At 47.9% G+C, this 19,534-nt stretch overlaps 1 protein-coding gene across 4 annotated transcripts in view; it reads left to right on the forward strand.

The window, feature by feature from the left end:
- Window positions 1-19,534, forward strand: part of LOC115083533 (gastrula zinc finger protein XlCGF57.1-like) — a 44,950-nt gene that overhangs the window by 716 nt on the left and 24,700 nt on the right. For all 4 annotated transcript variants that reach the window (XM_029587412.1, XM_029587414.1, XM_029587415.1 and 1 more), the window contains exons 2-3: window positions 177-642; window positions 12,851-12,974. In XM_029587412.1, coding sequence (XP_029443272.1) covers window positions 367-642; window positions 12,851-12,974 — 400 coding nt within the window. In that variant the 5' untranslated portion in view covers window positions 177-366. The remainder of the gene's footprint in view (window positions 1-176; window positions 643-12,850; window positions 12,975-19,534) is intronic.

Raw genomic sequence — 19,534 nt, forward strand, 5'->3', positions numbered from 1 at the left:
GGGCAAGCTGCCTTATTTCCAGTGATAATGTTTCAGAGTTTAGATTGTTGCTGTGTGATTTTTGTGTATTAGTTCTGTCTAGGTGTGATAGCTTTGATACAAAGGTACTGAGTGTGTTTTCTGCAGGATTTTGTAGGGAGTTAACTCTCCAGATTCTCTTTTTCTCTTGTCCTCAGCCCGACCTTGTCTCTGCTTACAAAATCGAATAGAAAGGGAACATCTCATCTGTCTCTTACGGAGGTTCCTGTCAGACCAGTGGATGGTTTTGTTAGTTCTGGGACTTCAGTGCTGGGGTCCAGACCTGCCGGGGTACAGCGGTCACAGTCTGTAGCTCAAACACCTCGCCCGGAGCAGTACAGGAAGGTTATGAAGAGAGCACTGGGAGATCTGCCTTCTCCAGAGCCCGATCCCTCCTTGGTGAAGCCTCTGGCTGATCCCCCAAAATCAGAAAATATTACAGGGGTGGCTCTGTCCCCCTTTCCAGATCCACTGCAGCCCAGAACTTTGGACTCTTTGTGGATGGTTCTGGTGCGTCTGGAAGCGACACTTAGCAGCAAGTTGGAAAGGATTCAAGGGGAAATCTCCTCGCAGGAGAAGAAAATCTCTGCTCATGCTAAACGGCTGCAGACTCTGGAGAACAAGGTAGTATGTTTATTCACAAATTCTTCTGCCTCCCTTCAAGATAGTGTTTCACTCAGATTCACATTTACCCTTCTAGACCTCTCATGATTTTAAAGACCTCTATCATATCCCTCCTCAGCCATCTTTTCTTCAAACTGAACAGCCCTAACTTCTTTAGCCTTTCCTCATAGGGGAGCTGTTCCATCCCCTTTATCATTTTGGTTGCCCTTCTCTGTACCTTCTCTATCGCAACTATATCTTTCTTGAGATGCAGTGACCAGAATTGTACACAGTATTCAAGGTGCGGTCTCACCATGGAGCGATACAGAGGCATTATTACATTTTCCATTTCATTAACCATTCCCTTCCTAATAATTCCTAACATTATGTTTGCTTTTTTGACTGCTGCAGCACACTGACCCGACTATTTCAAAGTATTATCCACTATGATGCCTAGATCTTTTTCCTGAACGCTAACTCCAAATATGGAGCCTAACATTGTGTAAGTATAGTATGGGTTATTTTTCCCTATATGCAACACCTTGCACTTGTCCACATTAAATTTCACCTGCCATTTGGATGCCCAATCTTCCAGTCTCACAAGGTCCCCCTGTAGTGTATCACAGTCCGCTTGTGGTTTAACTACTCTGTATAATTTTGTGTTATCAGCAAATTTGATAACCTCACTAGTATTCCTTTCCAGATCATATATATATATTGAAAAGCACCGGTCCAAGTACAGATCCCTCAGGCACTCCACTGAGAAAATTGACCTACTCTCTGTTTCCTGTCTTTTAACCAGTTTGTAATCCATGAAAGGACATGGCCACCTATCCCATGACTTTTTAGTTTTCTTAGAAGCCTCTCATGTGGGACTTTGTCAAACGCCTTCTGAAAATCCAAATACACTACATCTACCGGTTCACCTTTATCCACGTGTTTATTAACTCCTTCAAAAAAAATGAAGCAGATTTGTTAGGCAAGACTTCCCCTGGGTAAATCCATGTTGACTTTGTTCCATTAAATCAAGTCTTTCTATATGTTCTGTGATTTTCATCTTGAGAATAGTTTCCACTATTTTTCCCGGCACTGAAGTCAGGCTCACTGGTCTATAGTTACCCGGATCACCCCTGGAGTCCTTTTTAAATATTGGGGTTACATTGGCCACCCTCCAGTCTTCAGGTACAATGGATGATTTTAATGATAGATTACAAATTTTAACTAATAGATCAGAAATTTCATTTTTGAGTTCCTTCAGTACCCTAGGATGCATACCATCCGGTCCAGGTGATTTGCTACTCTTTAGTTTGTTAATCTGGCCTACTACATCTTCCAGGTTCACAGTGATTCGGTTCAGTTCGTCTGACTCGTCGCCCCTAAAAACCATCTCAGGAACTGATATCTCCCCAACATCCTCATTAGTAAACACGGAAGCAAAGAATTCATTTAGTCTTTACTGACCTTCAGTGTTTTATTCACCCATCCCCAACCATCCTCTCCTGGTTTTCCATTCCATCTTTATGCTCATGACTCCCAGATTTCCTCCTCTGCACCAGAAATCGAGTCCCAAATCTCAGCTTCCTGTCTGACCTTGCTGCCTGGATGTCCCTCCATCATCTGAAACTCATCGAGGCCCAGACAGAGCTCCTCATCTTTCCCACCAACCCCACGTCCCCTCTTCCTCCCTTCTTTCTGTTTTACCCTGGGCAGCACTGCCATCCTCCCAATCCCCTTAACCCATAACCATGGGGTCATCTTCCACTCCTCTCTGTCCTTCTCTACACACATCCATAGCACTGCTAAAATGAGTCCTTTCTTTCTCTATAACAGTGGTCCCCAACCTTTTTTGCACCAGGGACCGGCTTCGAGCAAGACCAGTTTTCCATGGCGGGGCAGGGGCGGGGCTTTGGTCATATGAGGGCGGGGTTATGGATGGGGTTGGATTTTAGTGCACACTTATCATTTAGTTATGACATTTATAATGTGAATGTGACTCAACTCACCATAGGTTCTCACATGCGTGGCACACTGACCCATGATCGTCACGGGGCTAGATGTAAAAGTACAGTTTGTATCCACGGGAACCCCCCTGACCCACAATAATGGATGTAAAGCAGAATTATGACATTCCCCATACAACTCACCCTACAAAAAAGATATTCTGGTGACATCTCGGTAACAGCAACTCAAACTCCTTCTACTTCCAGGCTCAATAGCCCTACTTATGAAAAGACAGCAGTTTACCACCAATGCACGTCCTCTAAGAAAACACAACAAATAAGACCGATACAAACACTTACATGCTAGCAAAATATCTCATCTCTGTAACAGACACAGAACCGACCTAACATACTCCCAGGATCTGTAGTAATGCACATAAACTAATCCGCACACAGTTACACCTGTATTATGGAATACACTCAAACAGGAGCAACCCTATCTATGAAAAGGCAACACTACAAATATTAAATCAGGTCCTAAAAACCAATACACCTCTTATTAGGAAAACAGAACTAGCAAGCAGCTATAGATCCCCACACAGAAATAATTGTAAAACTATACTAATAAGCAGAATAAATGTTTCAAAACAGCTATGAACAGAATAACATCCAACAATTAAAAACTATTAAACATTCTCCAAACACCAATAAAATATTTCAAAAAAGCAGATATCGCACAATTAAAATGGCAGTCAAGAAAAATAAACTTAAAAAGCCACCTTTACTTACCCCCTACAGCAGCTCTCCTACTCCCCTTCCCTGCAGGCCGTGGCACACACCAGAAGCAGCAGTAGAAGCTAAGCTCTATACTTATGGTCCTCTTCCTTAGTGCCCATGTCTCTCACACACACACCATACCAGTCATGACCCCATGACCAGTTTCTGTCTCTCACACACCAATCATCTCCCAAACAGTCTTTGGCACACACACACACCAGTCGCCTTCCTGAATAGTTTCTTTCATGCCATACACACACACAGGCTTCCCACTCCTGTGTTCTACTTACATATATGGGCTTCTCACTCTCATAATCTCTCTCTCTCTCTCCCATGCTTGTTCTCTCCACATGCACAGGCTTCTCATTCCCATAATCACTTTCTCTCGCTCTCACACACACACACTCACCAGTCTCTCACTCCCATGTTCTCTTTCAGATATACAGGCTTCTCCCTCCCATGCTGTGTCTCACACACACCCAGGTTTCTCACTCCCATGCTCACTCTCTTCACATGCACAGGCTTCTCATTCCCACAATCACTTTCTCTCTGTTACACACACACCAGTCCCTCTCATTTCCATGCTCACTCTCCACATGCACAGGCTTCTCATTCCCTGAATCACATTCTCTCACATTCACACACACCAGTCTTTTTCTCTCACACACACTGTCACCTTACCAAGCAGTCTCTCTCATGCATGCACACTCACCCAGGTTTCTCACTCCCATGCTTTCTTTCACCCCCACAACACCAGGCTTCTTACGCCCATGCTTTCCCACATACCCAGACTTCTCACTTCCATGCTTTTTCTCTCTCTCACACACACATCAGTCACCTCCCTGAGCAATCACTTTCATTGTCTCTCACATACACACACACATCAGCTCTCTGACCAGTCAATCACACACAGGCTCGCTGGCTGCTTCTCTCTCTTTCTCTCACTCACTTCCTCTCCCCTCCCCCGGAGCACAAATGGGAGCTGCAGCAGCTCCCGCAGGCCAAGAAAGAAGAATCCCATCGGCCGCAGGACGCTCATGCTGCTGTCTCCTTTCTCAATTACACCGGCTGCTTCAACTGCTCGGGGACCGATGCTGCAGCCGCCGCTGCTACTTTTCCACGTGGCTCGGCTCTTTCTCCTTCCCGCGTACCGAGTATCACTTCCTGTTCCGGGTCACGGGAGGGCAGGCGCGGGAAGAAGAAAAGGCCAGCCACGGGTGCACAGCTTCTTTTAGCACCGCTGCCGTTCCCACTGGGCTTGAACGTGCTGACAGCCTGGCGGCAACGGCAGCAGGAGAGACCGGGAGCGCGCAACACACCTGCCGGTGCTTGGCGCTGCCGCGGACCAGCAAAAAACTCCCACGGCCCGGTCCCGGTACGCGGACCGGTGGTTGGGGACCCCTGCTCTATAACACTCTCTATCGACTCTCTCATCTCCTCCTGCTCCTCGCAGGTCTCTCAGTGATCCGTCTCTCTCCACTGCAATCCATCCAAAATTCAGCTGCGTGACTTCTCTCTCACCACAGTCCCTACACCCAGATAGCCCCTCCTTTGACCTCACTGCATTGGCTCCCTATCTGTTCCCACTTACAGTTCAAGCTCCTCTTACTCGCCTACAAGAGCCTTCCCTCTGCAGCTCCTCACTCCCTCTCCCCTGTACCCCTCCTCGTGCACTCCCCCATCATGCAAGTCCCTCCTATCTGTGCCCTTCTCCTCTCCCTCCCTCCCAATTCCTGACTCTGTGCTTCCCTCCTGACTGCACCGTGTGCTGGGAAGAGACTTCCTGAGCTGATATGTCCTGCTCCCTCTCTCCTGATTTAAATCCAATCTAAAACCCACATTTTTTAGGCTATTTTAATCTTAACCCCAGCTATCGCCCTTACAGCCTCATCCAACCTTTAACTAGTTTCTTAATAAAAGAAATTCTCCAAGCCTCTCTTATCCTGTCTGTTTATTTGGATTAGATAGTCCCTGCTGAGTAGAGCTTACAATCTCTTCTCTGTTTGTTGAAGAGTGCAACAGAAGTGATACAGTCAGAGCCCTCGTGTACTCCTGATGTGTCCTGGACTGCAGAGAAAACAATTAGGGAAAGCGCACCTTACACTCGTACTATTAGGACCGGATCCCTGCATAAAACCCGGGATTGTGCCTGTAAATGAGCTTTAAACATTGCCCTCGGGTTGTGCGTGTAACAGTAAGAGAGAGATGTGTGCTGGGGCGGGGATATTATTTATATACAAACAGTGTAAATGCGTCTGCAGCACTGGGATTCACCTGCACCGGATAATATTCAAAGCAGACTCGAGCGTGCTCTGCACACCCAAGCTTCAGCCCTAAATGGGCCACTAAAACTCACCCACTTTGAGATTTATAATCACCCACACAGATTTAGGATAGGCCCCCAAAATGTCCCACACCCCCCCGGAGTGTAGCTTATGAAGTTACGCAAGGAGTTACGGAGGCGGAAACTATAGAAAATCAGAACTTTACATTAAATATAATGCATCGCTTAATCGTCCGGCATGTGAACCACGGAAATAACTGGAAATAGGAGCCAGGTTGCTCCCCAGGACCCCAAACTTTCTCAGCCCTGCTATTTATTTGATTGTTGATTGTATTTTGTTAATCTCCTAATTTGAAAAAAACATTTTGATGCGATGCACACACAGACATTGAAATGTATAATTGTATGTTAGGATTTAGCACTACTAAGCATACACAGTGCTGTACAGACACACAAAGGAGACTGTCCCTGCTCCAGGGAGCTTACAGTCTAGTCAAGGCAAACATGAATCTGGAAGAAGTGTCTTAGAGAGAAATACTTAGGATGTAAAAGCAGCTTCAAGAAGGCGAGTTTTTAAACTGGATTTGCATATGGCCAGAGAAAGGAACAAGACCCAAGGACTCAGGACATCTCTTCCAGGCACTCGGCAGAGCGAGGCAGTAAGCAGGGAATCGGAAGGTGGCGGTGGAGGAGGAAGGGAGAGAGAAGAGAAGAAAGGCAGTGAGGAGCTGCAGAGTGAGTGCTTTCCCGTCGATAGCAGGGCTGAATTAGCCATGCTGTCATGGGATCTGTCAATCCCATGGTCCGGGAGGTGGAGCTTTACCAAGCACAGATTTAGATTTTAGCTCTCTGCGCCTGTGCATGTGTTCCCACGCAGGAAATTTAAGAGATTCTCCTCAGTCTGTTTTTTCCATGAGCGGGATCGCACGTGGGGCTGATTTCTCCTCAGTGTTTTATTTTTTCTTACAATGTCAAAAAAGTCGGGGTTTAAACCCTGTACCTGTGGCAAGGTAATGTCGGTCATGGATGGCCATGACCGATGTTACCGATGCCTGGGGCCAGAGCACAATTTAAAAACTTGTGAATTTGTGCCCGAATGTCCCCAAGAGCCTAAAAACAGCGGGCGTATAAGATACGGGAACTTTTCAGTTTTTCAGAGCCATTGGAGGCTCATTTTTCGCCTGGCCCCTCGACAACCACGGCTCCACCGCAAAAACGAGCGTCGTCGTGGGATCCTCAACTCTCCAGGCTTGGAGGTAAGGACTTGCCGAGTCGACATAGGCCATCGGATCTGGTAGGACTGAAAGAGCCTCAGCGATTGGCGCGGAAAACAACGGCGCCTGAAACTTCGGCACCTACGACTTATGTGCCCAAAGTACCTTCTGCACCCAAATCACCATCGGCGTATAAAAGTTCTGCGCCCAAAACATTGGCACACAAGACATCGGCACACACAGCGCCAACCATATCCGCGTGCACGTCGCCGGAGCCGTCTGTGTGCTCGGCGCCGGAAACAACAGCATACAAGGCAGTAAAGAAATCGACGCATAGTGGACTACAACAGTCCACTCACTCATATCATTCAATACCACATGGTTTAAAACGAAGACATCAGTCTCCAAATGTACCTAATTCCACCTCTTCAGATTCCAATTCTACAGAGGTGAAATCAAAACATACGAGACGATTGCCATCGGGACGTGGAATCCACACAGGATCATCGTCATGCCATCACCATAGGCGATCACGTCACTCACATCAAAAGGCGGTGAAGACGAGGGACACATGGGAAGTGAGCCCTTCTACTTCTAGGTCATCTCACCCACGAAGTGTAGACAACTTATCTCGTAGAGACATAATACAAATCACTTCCTCTGCTGCATCTACATCCTCAGATAATTCTGTTAGGATCGCAAAGAGCACAGTGGGGAAGAAGTATGATGTGCCAAATGCTTCCCCTCAAATTCCTCTGGTCCAGCCTAAACCATGTGAGTTACCGAAACAATCTGGTCGTTCAACAATGCCTCCTCAAACAAAAGAGGCATTTTTTCAATTATCCCAATTGTTGGCAGAGTTTTACGAAACCTTCAATCATCCTTTAAAATGTCTAACGAACTATCTGGGAGTTCCCTGGAACACAGCATACACGCCTCTAGAGAACCTTCAGTGGAGCCTCCGGCATCCCCAATAGCAAAACGACCAATTTCACCAATTCAGCAGCAAGATACACCTATCGATTCTCTGTCTCCGCAAACATTCCCATCGGATCCACAGGAATAACCGCACGAACCATATTCCCCTCCAGAGGATCTGACATACCCAAAATTTTTAGAAAAATTGGGCTTGATATTACATCTGGAGGTCCAAAAGGAGACAGACCCTAGATCAGAAACCTTTGGGCTCCTAAAGATTTTCGATGCTCCGGGAGAACCAACATCTCTTCCACCACATGAACTATTACATACTGTCTTACAGAAATCTTGGGAAACACCTTACTCTCTGTCAGCGGTGTCAAAGAAAATGGATATAAAGTTTCGTATGCGAAAAGCATCCCCTTACTCTGCCACAACTACCACATGCTTCAATTGTGGTAGAGTCTGCAATGCAAAGATTCAAAAAAGCAAAGTCGCATATCTCATATCCACTGGGGAAAGGCAACAGATACTTAGATGAGTTTAGCAGTAAAATGTACCACAACTCAATGTTGAATACCCGCATTATGCACCATCATTTCTACATGGTACAATATCTATATGAGTGCATACAAGCCACAAAAGGTATGCTTTCCTCAACGGCTGATCAGGTACCACCACCTCTTTATGACATGGAGGAGTGTTCTCGACACCTGCAGTCAATATATGAGGGATTTGAAACATCTTCTAGGGCGTCTTCAACAGCATGGCATGGTTACATTCTAGTACGATACAAGAACATTTACACGAGAAACTAACGAGCCTCCCGTGTACAGGAGACAACCTGTTCGGAGAACGGTTTAAAGACACAGTCAGCAAATTTAAAAGAGGAGGCTCTAGCAGTCCAATCCTTAATGTCACAACCTCACTACTCAACCACGTGTCGTTATGTGGGATCTACTCATAGACAATCCTATACCCCTAGGCCTTATAGGTCTTATCAATCCTTTCGTACACAGATGTATCCATCTTACCAGCGTCCTCCGCCGCAACAACAAAACCAGACTCAAAGTAGGGGTAAGCCACGTAACCAGAGACAGCAGTCTCAACAACCGGCTACTGCAGTAAAATCAACGCCATCTTTTTAATAAACCAGCCACCACCACTACATCAAGCTCCACCTGGCAGAATTCATTCTTGCCTGGCAGCCTGGGAGAGAATAACCGATCAATGGGTTTTAGAGAGTACGACATGGCTACCAACTCCAATTTACCACAAAACCCATACTACCTTACCTTTCCACTCTGAAGAGTCAAAGCTTCCAACCACAACTGGGGGAGGAAATTGCTTTGCTTCTCAAACAGCAGCCCATTCGTATTTTCCCGAAAACCTGACAGACAGGGTTTTATTCCCCATACTTCCTCATACCCAAAAAGTCAGGTGGCCTTCGCTCCACATTAGGTCTACGGGAATTGAACAAATTCCTGACCAAAGAGAAATTCAAAATGGTATCATTGAAATCGATCTGATTCAACCCAACTGGATGTGTTCCATCGATCTGAAGGATGCTTACACACACATTCCAATCCATCCATCTTCTTGGCGTTACCTATGCTTTCGCTACGGCCATCAACACTACCAGTACAAGGTTCTTCCCTTTAAACTATCGGCTGCACCCAGGGTTTTCACCAAATGCATGGTTGTGGTGGTGGCTCATCTCAGACAACAAGGTATGACCATCTTCCCATATCTGGACAATTGGCTAATAATAGCCTCGACCCCGGACATCTTACTCTATCACCTCTGGGTGATACAGTGCTTACAGGAATTGGGGCTAGTGATACATTTTCAGAAATCACATCTCCAACCAACACACAGACTACAATTTATAGGAGCAGGCCTGGACACAGTTCACAACCGGGCATATCTCCCAACAGAATAACACAACTACGTCAGCTTCTCTACTCATTGAACAACACTCAAAGGCCGTCAGCGAGACAGATTTTGGTAGTCCTTGGCCACATGGCGGCAGCTATTTTCACGGTTCCCAACACTAGGCTACACATGAGACGCCTGCAATGGGGACTAAAACGTCAATGGAAACAACACTCACAACCATTGACACAGAAGTAATCGTTGACCTCTGAGATGAAACAGGACATAACATGGTGGCTCCTAGACTCCACCCTGTCCAAAGGAGCATTATTCAGTCCTCCTCCTCACAGCGCAGTCTTAACTACAGATGCGTCTCGCAAGGGATGGGGAGCACATCTCGAGATTTACAAAACCCAAGAATTATGGTCAATCTCCGAGCAGACTCTGCAGATAAATTTATTGGAGGTCAGAGCAATTCGCAATGCATTACAAGTGTTTCAAGATCACTTAAAGAGCTGCAGGGTCATGATCTACACAGACAATCAAGTGGCAGTGTTTTTATATCCATAAGCAAGGAGGGTCCGGTGCATGGTCCCTTTGCAAGGAGACCCTGACAGTCTTCAAACATGCTCACCAACATTGCATACGTCTGCAAGCAACTTACCTACCAGGAGTAGCAAATACAAGAGCGGACAGGCTAATTCGCATCTTTCATCCTCATGAATGGTAGCCCAAGACATCTTCATACAGTGGGAGACGCCTGCAATAGATCTCTTTGCAACAGAGATCAACGCTCTGGTTCCCAAATTCTGCTCGATAAAACCAAGTCAATTCAGAATCGCCCAGGACGCCTTCCTCATTCCATGGATGACAGGCCTCCTATATGCCTTTCCTCCCATACCACTCATAACAAGGACACTTCAAAAGTGCATAGCAGACGAGGCTCAACTGATACTCATAGCTCCAGCCTGGCTAAGGCAACCGTGGTACAGTTTCCTTCTCCGTCTGTCCATCATGGACCCAATTCGGTTACCGAATCGCTCAGATCTTCTCCTCCAAGATCAGGGAATGCTTCTACACCCGCTACACTCATCTCTCCATTTGACAGCATGGAGAATGAGAGGCTCAATCCATTTTGTTAGAATCCAAGAAACTCTCAACAAGGAAAAACTATAGCTACAAATGGAAAAGATACTCGACCTGGTGCATTTCTAACGGTGTACCACCACTAGACTGTTCACCTGAGTTACTCATGGATTATCTACATACATTGTACACAGCTGGTCTTGCAACATCATCCATTCGGGTTCTTCTCAGTGCCATAGCGGCACATCACAGACCACTTAACGATATTCCTATTTCCAATCACCCCTTACTATCTCGTTTCATCAAGGGGTTGACTCACCTTCGTCCTCCGATCTCCAAACCTCCAGTTCCATGGAACCTCAACATAATTCTTGAACAGCTTATGCTTTCCCCGTTTGAGCCCATGGACTCAGCACATATTAAATATCTCACATGGAAGATGGTGTTACTGGTTGCAGTAACATCAGCACGACGAGTCAGTGAATTACAGGCCTTGGTCCATTATTCTCTGTATTTACAGTTTCATCACCAAAATGTGGTTCTTCGAACTCACCTGTCTTTCCTACCAAAAGTGGTTTCTCAATTCCATCTCAATCAGACCATAGAACTACCCACCTTTTTCCCTAAACCTCATGCAAATTACAGGGAAAAATTACTGCATACACTAGATTGCAAAAGAGCTTTAGCTTACTACAAAGAACAAACTCGGACTCCCATGTTTCTCAACTCTTGTCTCTTTCGACCCGAAGGCGCCTGGAGTACCGGTGGCTAAATGCACCATTTCCAGCTGGATAGCACAGTGCATCAAGTTCTGCTACAACAAACAGAACCTACAGCTACATTCTATTCCCAAAGCTCATCAAGTTAGAGCAGTGGCAGTCTCCTTGGCACACCTTAAACATGTACAACCCGTAGACATTTGTAAGGCAGCTACATGGTCATTGCTCCATACCTTCACATCTCATTACTGCCTTGATCAACAAGCAGCCGCTGATGCGAAGATAGGGCATGCAATCTTCCAATCTCTATCCTCCTGTACACGGTGAATGCCACACTGTTAATGATCATGTACAAACATATATATATATATCATAAACAACGTGATCGGGAGCTTGGGACTCCCATGACAGCATGGCTAATTCAGCCCTGCTATCAACTGGAAAAAGCAAGTTTGCTTACCGTAAATGGTGTTTCCGTAGATAGGATGAATTAGCCATGCTGACCCACCCTCCTCCCTGCCAGTCACTGTCTTTTGACTACAATACAGCTTAATCACAGACTGAGGAGAATTTGTTACTTTCCTGCGCGGGAAGACACGTGCAGCCGCAGAGAGCTAAAATCGAAATCTCTGCTTGGTAAAGCTCCGCCTCCCGTACTTGATTGACAGATCTCATGACAGCATGGCTAATTCATCCTGCTATCTACAGAAACACCGTTTACGGTAAGCAAACTTGCTTATTTGTAGGGGAGGGAGAGAAGCTTGAACTGTAGGTGGAAGTGGCCAGCGAGCCAATGTAGTGACCTGAGAAGAAGGGTTACATGATCCTACTGAGGTTAAAGAAGGAGAAGTCATGCAGCTGAATGTGGAAGAGATTGCAGGGGAGAAAAACGATTCAGCGGGAGGCCAGCAAAGAGCGAGTTACAGAAGTCTAAGCAGGAGGAGATAAGAGAGGGGAGGAGGGTTTGGTGGCAGGCTGGAGGAGGAAGGGAGAGATTTAAGCAGAGTTATAGAGGAGGAACGGACTCACTTTAGCAGTGGTTTGGATGTGCAGAAGGAGGGAACGGCATCAAAGATGCCCCAAGGTTAGGGGCTGAGCAGTCAGGAGGATGAGAGCACAGAGAGCCCTCCTGATGTGACAGAATCAGATGTTCCTGAGGTTCTGGGTAATGCTCTGTTAGATCCTGGGTTTTATTATTCACTGATTTATCCAGGCAGAGATGTTTGATATTCTCAGTCTCTGGGATTAGACTTGTAAACCCCGAGGTCCAGAAAGGAAACTTACTCCAGGGGAACAAGTCTGGCAGTTCCTGGGGATGAGGGGTCCTGGTCTCCTCTCTTCCATGATAAAATGTTAAGAGATTAAAGCCGCTGAGCCCCTCCTCATGTCCCTGAGTGTTTCTGATTTGTGTTTCAGGTGCCGGTGACATTTGAGGACCTCGCTGTCTCTTTCTCCCAGGAGGAAGGGAGGTGTTTAGATGAAGGACAGAAGGAGCCTTACAGAGATGTGAAGGAGAATTATGAGTCCCTGAGCTCTCTAGGTAAGGATTGCGTTATCTCTATTTCTAGTAAATACAGGGGTTCCCTGCACCTACCCAGATCAGTGGGTTGAGCCTCCTGTCCAGCAGATGGAGACAGAGATAAAACTGAAAGGGTGTCCTATATCAGGACAGTGCTCCACACCAAAGATGTGCGTGCAGGCCTGGATTTACCAATACATGCCCAAAGCCTGCTCCTCGCTCCCTCTCCCTTCCCCACACCTGCTCCTCTTGCTCTCCTTCTCTTCCTTCCCCAGGCCTGCTCATCTCCTCCCTTTTTTATCCCCATCCCTGAGATCTCCTCTCGGTGCTGATACGTGACATCACTTTTCCTCAAAAATAAAATAAATTTTTACAGACACAAGCAAGGTTGGAAAATTACTTTATTTACATAATATAAGAGAGAAGATGGAAATGTTAGGGATGTGAGATTTTTAACTGATCTATGCTTTAGATATCGATGTGCTATTGTATATATATTAAATGTGGTTTATTATTTTTTAAAGTTGTTATTGTAATCCGCTTAGTATCGCAGGTTCACTATAAGCAGATAATAAATGTTTTTCAATAAATCAGTAGTAGATAAGCCCAGAGGAATCGGACCCACAGGAATCCTAAAGGAGGGACCTGTAAGATCTCCAGTGTTCCTGTATTACAGCAGCTTTATTGCTGCTTGGATAAAAATGTCACATCGGAGATCACGTGATGTGGTGAGCCAGGTGGACGTGTCTCTCTCTGGCTCCAGGGCCCACTCCGCTCATCGCAACCCATCACAGAGCATTAGACACTAAATTTGAGCGTTGGACACCAAGGTGGGCAGTGCCTATGTCCATTGTCTGCTTTATGAACAAAACCTCGCCCGCGATAACAACTAAAGGTGGGAAAAGGGAGAAGGAAAAACCGAGAGCTCCTGATACAAAGATGGCGGCCGTCAGCAACAGTGAGTCTCCCTCCCCCCTTTTCCTAGCGTGTAGCAGATGGACTCAGGACCAATGGGTATAGTGTGCTCCTGATAGCAGTTGGAGACGGATCAGATTTCAATCTGACGTCAGCCCCTAGTACATATACCCCTGCAGGAAGTACTGCTCTTCAGTATTTTCTGTCTCCAGAGCAGTTAGGGACTCTATGCACGCTCTCACAGCGTTAGAGTATTCAAACCAAGAAAATTCCAAACAAAGAAGAAATCTTACCTCCAGAAGACGAGCCCCACTCTCCTGCGGTGATACCTAAGGGTCCCTCCCCCAGTTGAGAATTCCTGAGGTGATTTCCGAGATCCCTCAGAGGTAAGCCTCAGTCCGGCAGCCGGTTCCCGGCGTGGACTTAGCCCCCGGCAACGGATGCAAATTCGAGCGCGGCGGTGAAGGTATTTTTCCCTCTCCCCCCGCAGCCGAAGACCGCCCGGAACGAGACCGGGAAACGCCGAGACGAGGTAAGGTAGAAAACTTTCTCTAAGTCTCCGAGGCTCGGATAGCCACACAGATTGCCAGTTGGCGTTTGTACCATTGGGTTGATCAGCCCAGTCCGGGCTAGACCCTGATCTGATACAAGGGTCCTCCCACGTGGAGACCTTCTGGGGTGGTCGCCATCTTGCTCGCCTGGTCGCCGACACCATTTCCCCTTGATCGCCGCTCTGTCCGCCTAACTGAACCGTGCGCACAGAGACGAGCCGGGCGCACAAATTACTTGTGCGCACATTGGCACGTGCATCAGTGAGCGCGCATCCCAGCCTACATGCACATCTTCAGCGCACCCGGAGCGCATAACTAAGCCTCTCTGTGCGCACATTAATCACGCAGACCGGGGTTTCAACTACCTACGCGCAGAAAGCCATGGCACCACCGGCCAAGAAAACCAAGGCACAAGCCCCTCTGCCCAGCCTGCCACTTAAGAGCTGTGCAGCACGAGGAGGCCACAGCCCTGTGTCTACAGTGCAAGGAGGCTCTGGGAGAACCAGGACAAGGCCCTCCCCAGCCACTACAGGAGTCCGGATCCACAAATAGTACACCGGACCTTTCTATCCCCAGCGCTACCCTCCTTCAAACGGGGCCTCCGGGGAACACAGCTATTTTCAATCTAGACCCAGGATCCTTCACCCGGGTAGAATTCTTTAAAGGTCTACACATCTTTGTCCACATGCAACCGGCGCCACCGATGCCACAGCCGCCACTAGAGGACCCTAACCTCCCAGAGTCCTCTAGGCCTCCCAGAGACGTGCCTCCCCCGGCCAAAAAGCCTTACCATAGGGGACACAGACGCTTCGGACGAAGATCAAGACTCCCTAGAGCAGGGGTCGGGAACCCATGGCTCGCGAGCCAGATATGGCTCTTTTGAGGGCTGCATCTGGCTCGCAGACACGTGTCGCCATACTTCGCGGTTCCCCGCTGACCCAGCTGCTCCCCGGTCCTCCGCCGCCCGGGCTTAAAATGCTGTCAGCCCGGGCGGAACGCGGCAGGACAGCTGGAGTCAGCGGCACCGGCGTGCTCTCCTTCTCCTCCCCCCCACCCGCGGCCCGGAAGAGGAAGTGGAGAGCATCGGGTGCCTGCGCGGGAAGAAGAGACCACACTAGCGTGGTCTCTTCTTCCGCGCAGGCACCCGATGCTCACCACTTCCTCTTCCGGGCCGCGGGGGGGAGGAGAAGAGAGCACGCCGACTGGAGTCATCCGGGTGCCTGCGCGGGAGTCATCGGGTGTCAGCCGGGTGCCAGCGCTGGAGTCATCGGGTGCCTGCGCGGGTCTTCCCGCGCAGGCACCCGATGCTCTCCACTTCCTCTTCCGGGCCGCGGGAAGAAGAGAGCACGCCGGTGCTCTCTTCTTCCCGCGGCCCGGAAGAGGAAGTGGAGAGCATCGGGTGCCTGCGCGGGAAGAAGACTGCAGCGCGGCTCGGAGGAAAATGAAAATCTTCAACCACGGCCGATGGGACTCCGCCTTCGCCTCCGCGAGGGCTGAAAATGAAGGAGGTTAGCGTTGGGAGGTGGCTGCTGCTGCTGCGAGTTCCCGGGGGGGGGGGAGGGGGAGAGAGAGAGTGAATGAGCGAGCAAGCATGTGTGTTTGAGATCCTGTGTGTGTGAGTGAGAGATTGCATGTATGTGAATGATTGAGAGCCTGTATATGTGAAAGAGAGTATGTCTGTGATTGAGATCCTGCCTGTGAGAGAGAGAGCATGAATGTAAGTTTACCATTGGGAACCTGTATGTGTAAGTTTGTAATTGAAAACCTGTTTGTTTGAAAGAGTATGTGTGTATGATTGAGATCCTTTGTGTGTGAGAGAGATCATGTGTATGTATGATTAAGAGCCTGTGTGTATAAGTAAGAGAGAGATCATGTATGTCTGTGTCTGATTGACAGCTGGTTTAGGTGATGGAGCATGTGAGTATGTGATTGAGAGCCTGTGTTTAAATGAGAGAGAGAGACCATGTGTGTCTGTGTGTGATTGAGAGCTGATTTAGGTGAGGGAGCATGTGAGTATGTGATTGAGAGCCTGTGTGTAAATGAGAGAAAGAGAGGACATGTTTGTAAGCATGTGAATGAGAGTCTGTGTGTGAGAGAAAAAGACAGCATGTATTTATGTGATTGAAAGCCTGTGTGTGTGTAAGCGTGAAAAGATAGACAGCATGTGTGTAAATGTGTAATTAAGAGCCTATATAAGTGAGAGAGAAAAAACATTTGTATATGTGAGTGACTGAGAGCATGTGTGTATAGGTGTGTCATTGAGAGCCAGTGTGAGAGAGAGCGCTGGTATGTGACTGAGAGAGGAGAAAGTTCCAAGCAAACCACCCCACCTCCTGCTAATTCAGAACAATCTCAGGACACCTGGATATCAAACGTTCCCAGGTATGCAGAGCAAAAAAATTTTTGTATCCTTATTATTTTTCATTACTGGATCTTTGTGTCTGCTATTTTGAAATATTTTGTTGGTATCTGGAAATGTTTTATATGAGTTTTTAATTATTGGATATTCCACTCATCAGCTGTTTCGAAATATGTTCTTTTTGTTAGTACAGTTTTACTGCTGATGATTTTATATTTCTTGATTTGTTTTATAAGGATGTGTGATGTTTCTTTTTTCCTTTGTTACACTGCATACAGAGACTCTGGCTTGTTGCAGTTTCCAGTTCAGTTTTTGTCTGCATGCTTCTTGTTATGCGTTTTGGTCTCTTTATTCTATGTTAGGTGAGGGACAGCACGTGATTCAGGTGAGGTTTTCTGCTGGCGTGTAGTTTCTGTGTAGGACTCTATAGCAGCCTGACTTGGTCCGTTTTCCTAATAGGAGATGTATTGGTGTCTTAAGGCCTGGTGTAATATTTTCAGAGACTTATTGTACTTTAAAAGTGTGATCTTACATAAAATGCACACATTTACTTGTATTTAGTTTTAAACATATTGTATGGCTCTCATGGAATTACATGTTAAAATATGTGGCGTTTATGGCTCTCTCAGCCAAAAAGGTTCCTGACCCCTGCCCTAGAGGCAGGGGAAATACCTCCAGGAACGGAACCTTACCAAACCATGATGCGTTTCTTCTCCAGAGACGAGCTACTATAACCTCGTGTCTCTCAGCTTGAAGGAGCTCGCCATCTCAGGCACAAGTGCCACAGTGGAACCGAAGACGAACCCTCTCCTAGTAGGGCTCCGTCAGGCCTCCCGCCATTTCCCATTGCTGCAAGCCGTACAACAACTGATCGACCTGGTGGAATGGGACGCTCCGGAGGCCAGTTTCAAAGGGGGACGGGCCCTAGAAGCCCTATACCCACTGGAACCCTCAGCCAAAGATCTCCTGGTCTTTCCCAAAGTGGACGCCATGGTCTGCGCAGTCACAAAGCGCACTACCATTCCAGTCGAAGGAGGAGCAGAACTCAAGGATGCCCAGGACAGACATCAGGAATCCATCCTTAAACAGTCATTCGACATCTCAGCTATGTCACTGCAGATTGCTGCCTGCTTTGCCGTGGTGACACATGCCTGCTTATCACTGACCAGGAATGCCACCACGCCCACTGAAGCACTAGAACAGCAATATCTTTTCTCACGGATGCTACCTCCGACCTGGTGTGCACCTCAGCCAGGAGCGTCTCATCCATAGTGGCAGCCAGAAGGCAACTCTGGCTCCGAAGCTGGTCAGCCGATGCGACTTTCAAGACAAAACTCACGAGAATGCCCTTCAAAGGAGTCGTCCTGTTCGGAAGCGAACTGGAGAAGTTAGCCGCCAAATGGGGCGAATCCCCAGTACCTCGGCTACAGAAAGACAAGAACAAAAGAAGCCAATGCCCCTCTCCCCGAATAACTAAGGGCAGAGGATCACAGCGTTTTAGACCCTACAAGAGCACATATCAAGCTCCTTGCCCCGCAGGCAGGGGCCAGTCCTTTCGGACAAACACAACAAGAGGGGAGCCGGCTCTGGCTCAGGCCCCAACCACACCCCACAATGAGAAACAGCCAACCCATCCACAGGAAGAAGCCATAGGGGGCAGGCTTGCCCTGTTCTACCAAAGATGGGTCGAGATAACAGAGGACAAGTTGGTCGTAACCATCATTCGAGAGGGATACTATCTGGACTTCCACAACATCCCTCCGGACACGTTCGGGAAATCTCCTTACCACGCACCCTCCAAGAGGATGGCAGTGGAAACCAAACTGGCCAAATTGCCCACGCAACAACAAAATACTGGACACTATTCCATATACTTTGTCGTTCCCAAGAAAGAGGGAATGTTCCGGCCCATACTGGACCTCAAGTCGGTCAACCGCTACTTGAGGGTACCACACTTCCGCATGGAAACCCTGCGCTCGGTCATAAGGGGGATACAGCCGGGAGAATTCCTTACATCCCTGGACCTGTCAGAAGCCTACCTGCACATCCTGGTCCATCACGAGCATCAGCACTTCCTATGCTTCACGATCCAGGACCACCACTACCAGTTCCGGGCATTACCCTTCGGGCTAGCCACAGCCCCTCTGACGTTCACCAAAATCATGGTAGTGGCGGCGACACTGAGGAAAGGAGTCCTCGTACATCCATATCTGGCGATTGGCTGATCAGGGCAAAATCTCCAGAGGAAAGTCATCAGGCAACCACCAGAGGCAAGACCCTACTGGAGAACCTTGGGTGGGTTGTCAACACAAACAAGAGCTGTCTGCAGCCCTCTCAATCTCTAGAATACGGTTCGACACCAGACAAGACAAGGTCATTCTTCCTCCTACAAGGAGAAGAAAACTGATCAACCAATTTCAAAACCTGCTAAGAGGTTTTCACCCCAAAGTATGGGACTACCTTCAAGTCCTCGGTCTCATGACATCAACCGTGGAAGTGGTCCCATGGGCAAGAGCTGACATGCGACCACTAGAGTGCTCCCTACTGTCATGATGGAACCCGATGTCCCAGGACTATTCCATTCGCCTCCAGCTCCCGAAGGAAGTGCGTAACCAGCTCCAGTGGTGGCTACAAGAAGACCATCTGAGCAAGGGAGTAAGGCTATCCCCACGACCTGTATTTTGCTCACCACGGATGCGAGCCTACGAGGGTGGGGAGCCCACTGCCAGGAACTGACGGCACAGGGCAATGGGACA

This window comes from Rhinatrema bivittatum, chromosome 2 (genome assembly GCF_901001135.1).
Source record: "Rhinatrema bivittatum chromosome 2, aRhiBiv1.1, whole genome shotgun sequence".
Taxonomy (NCBI): domain Eukaryota; kingdom Metazoa; phylum Chordata; class Amphibia; order Gymnophiona; family Rhinatrematidae; genus Rhinatrema; species Rhinatrema bivittatum.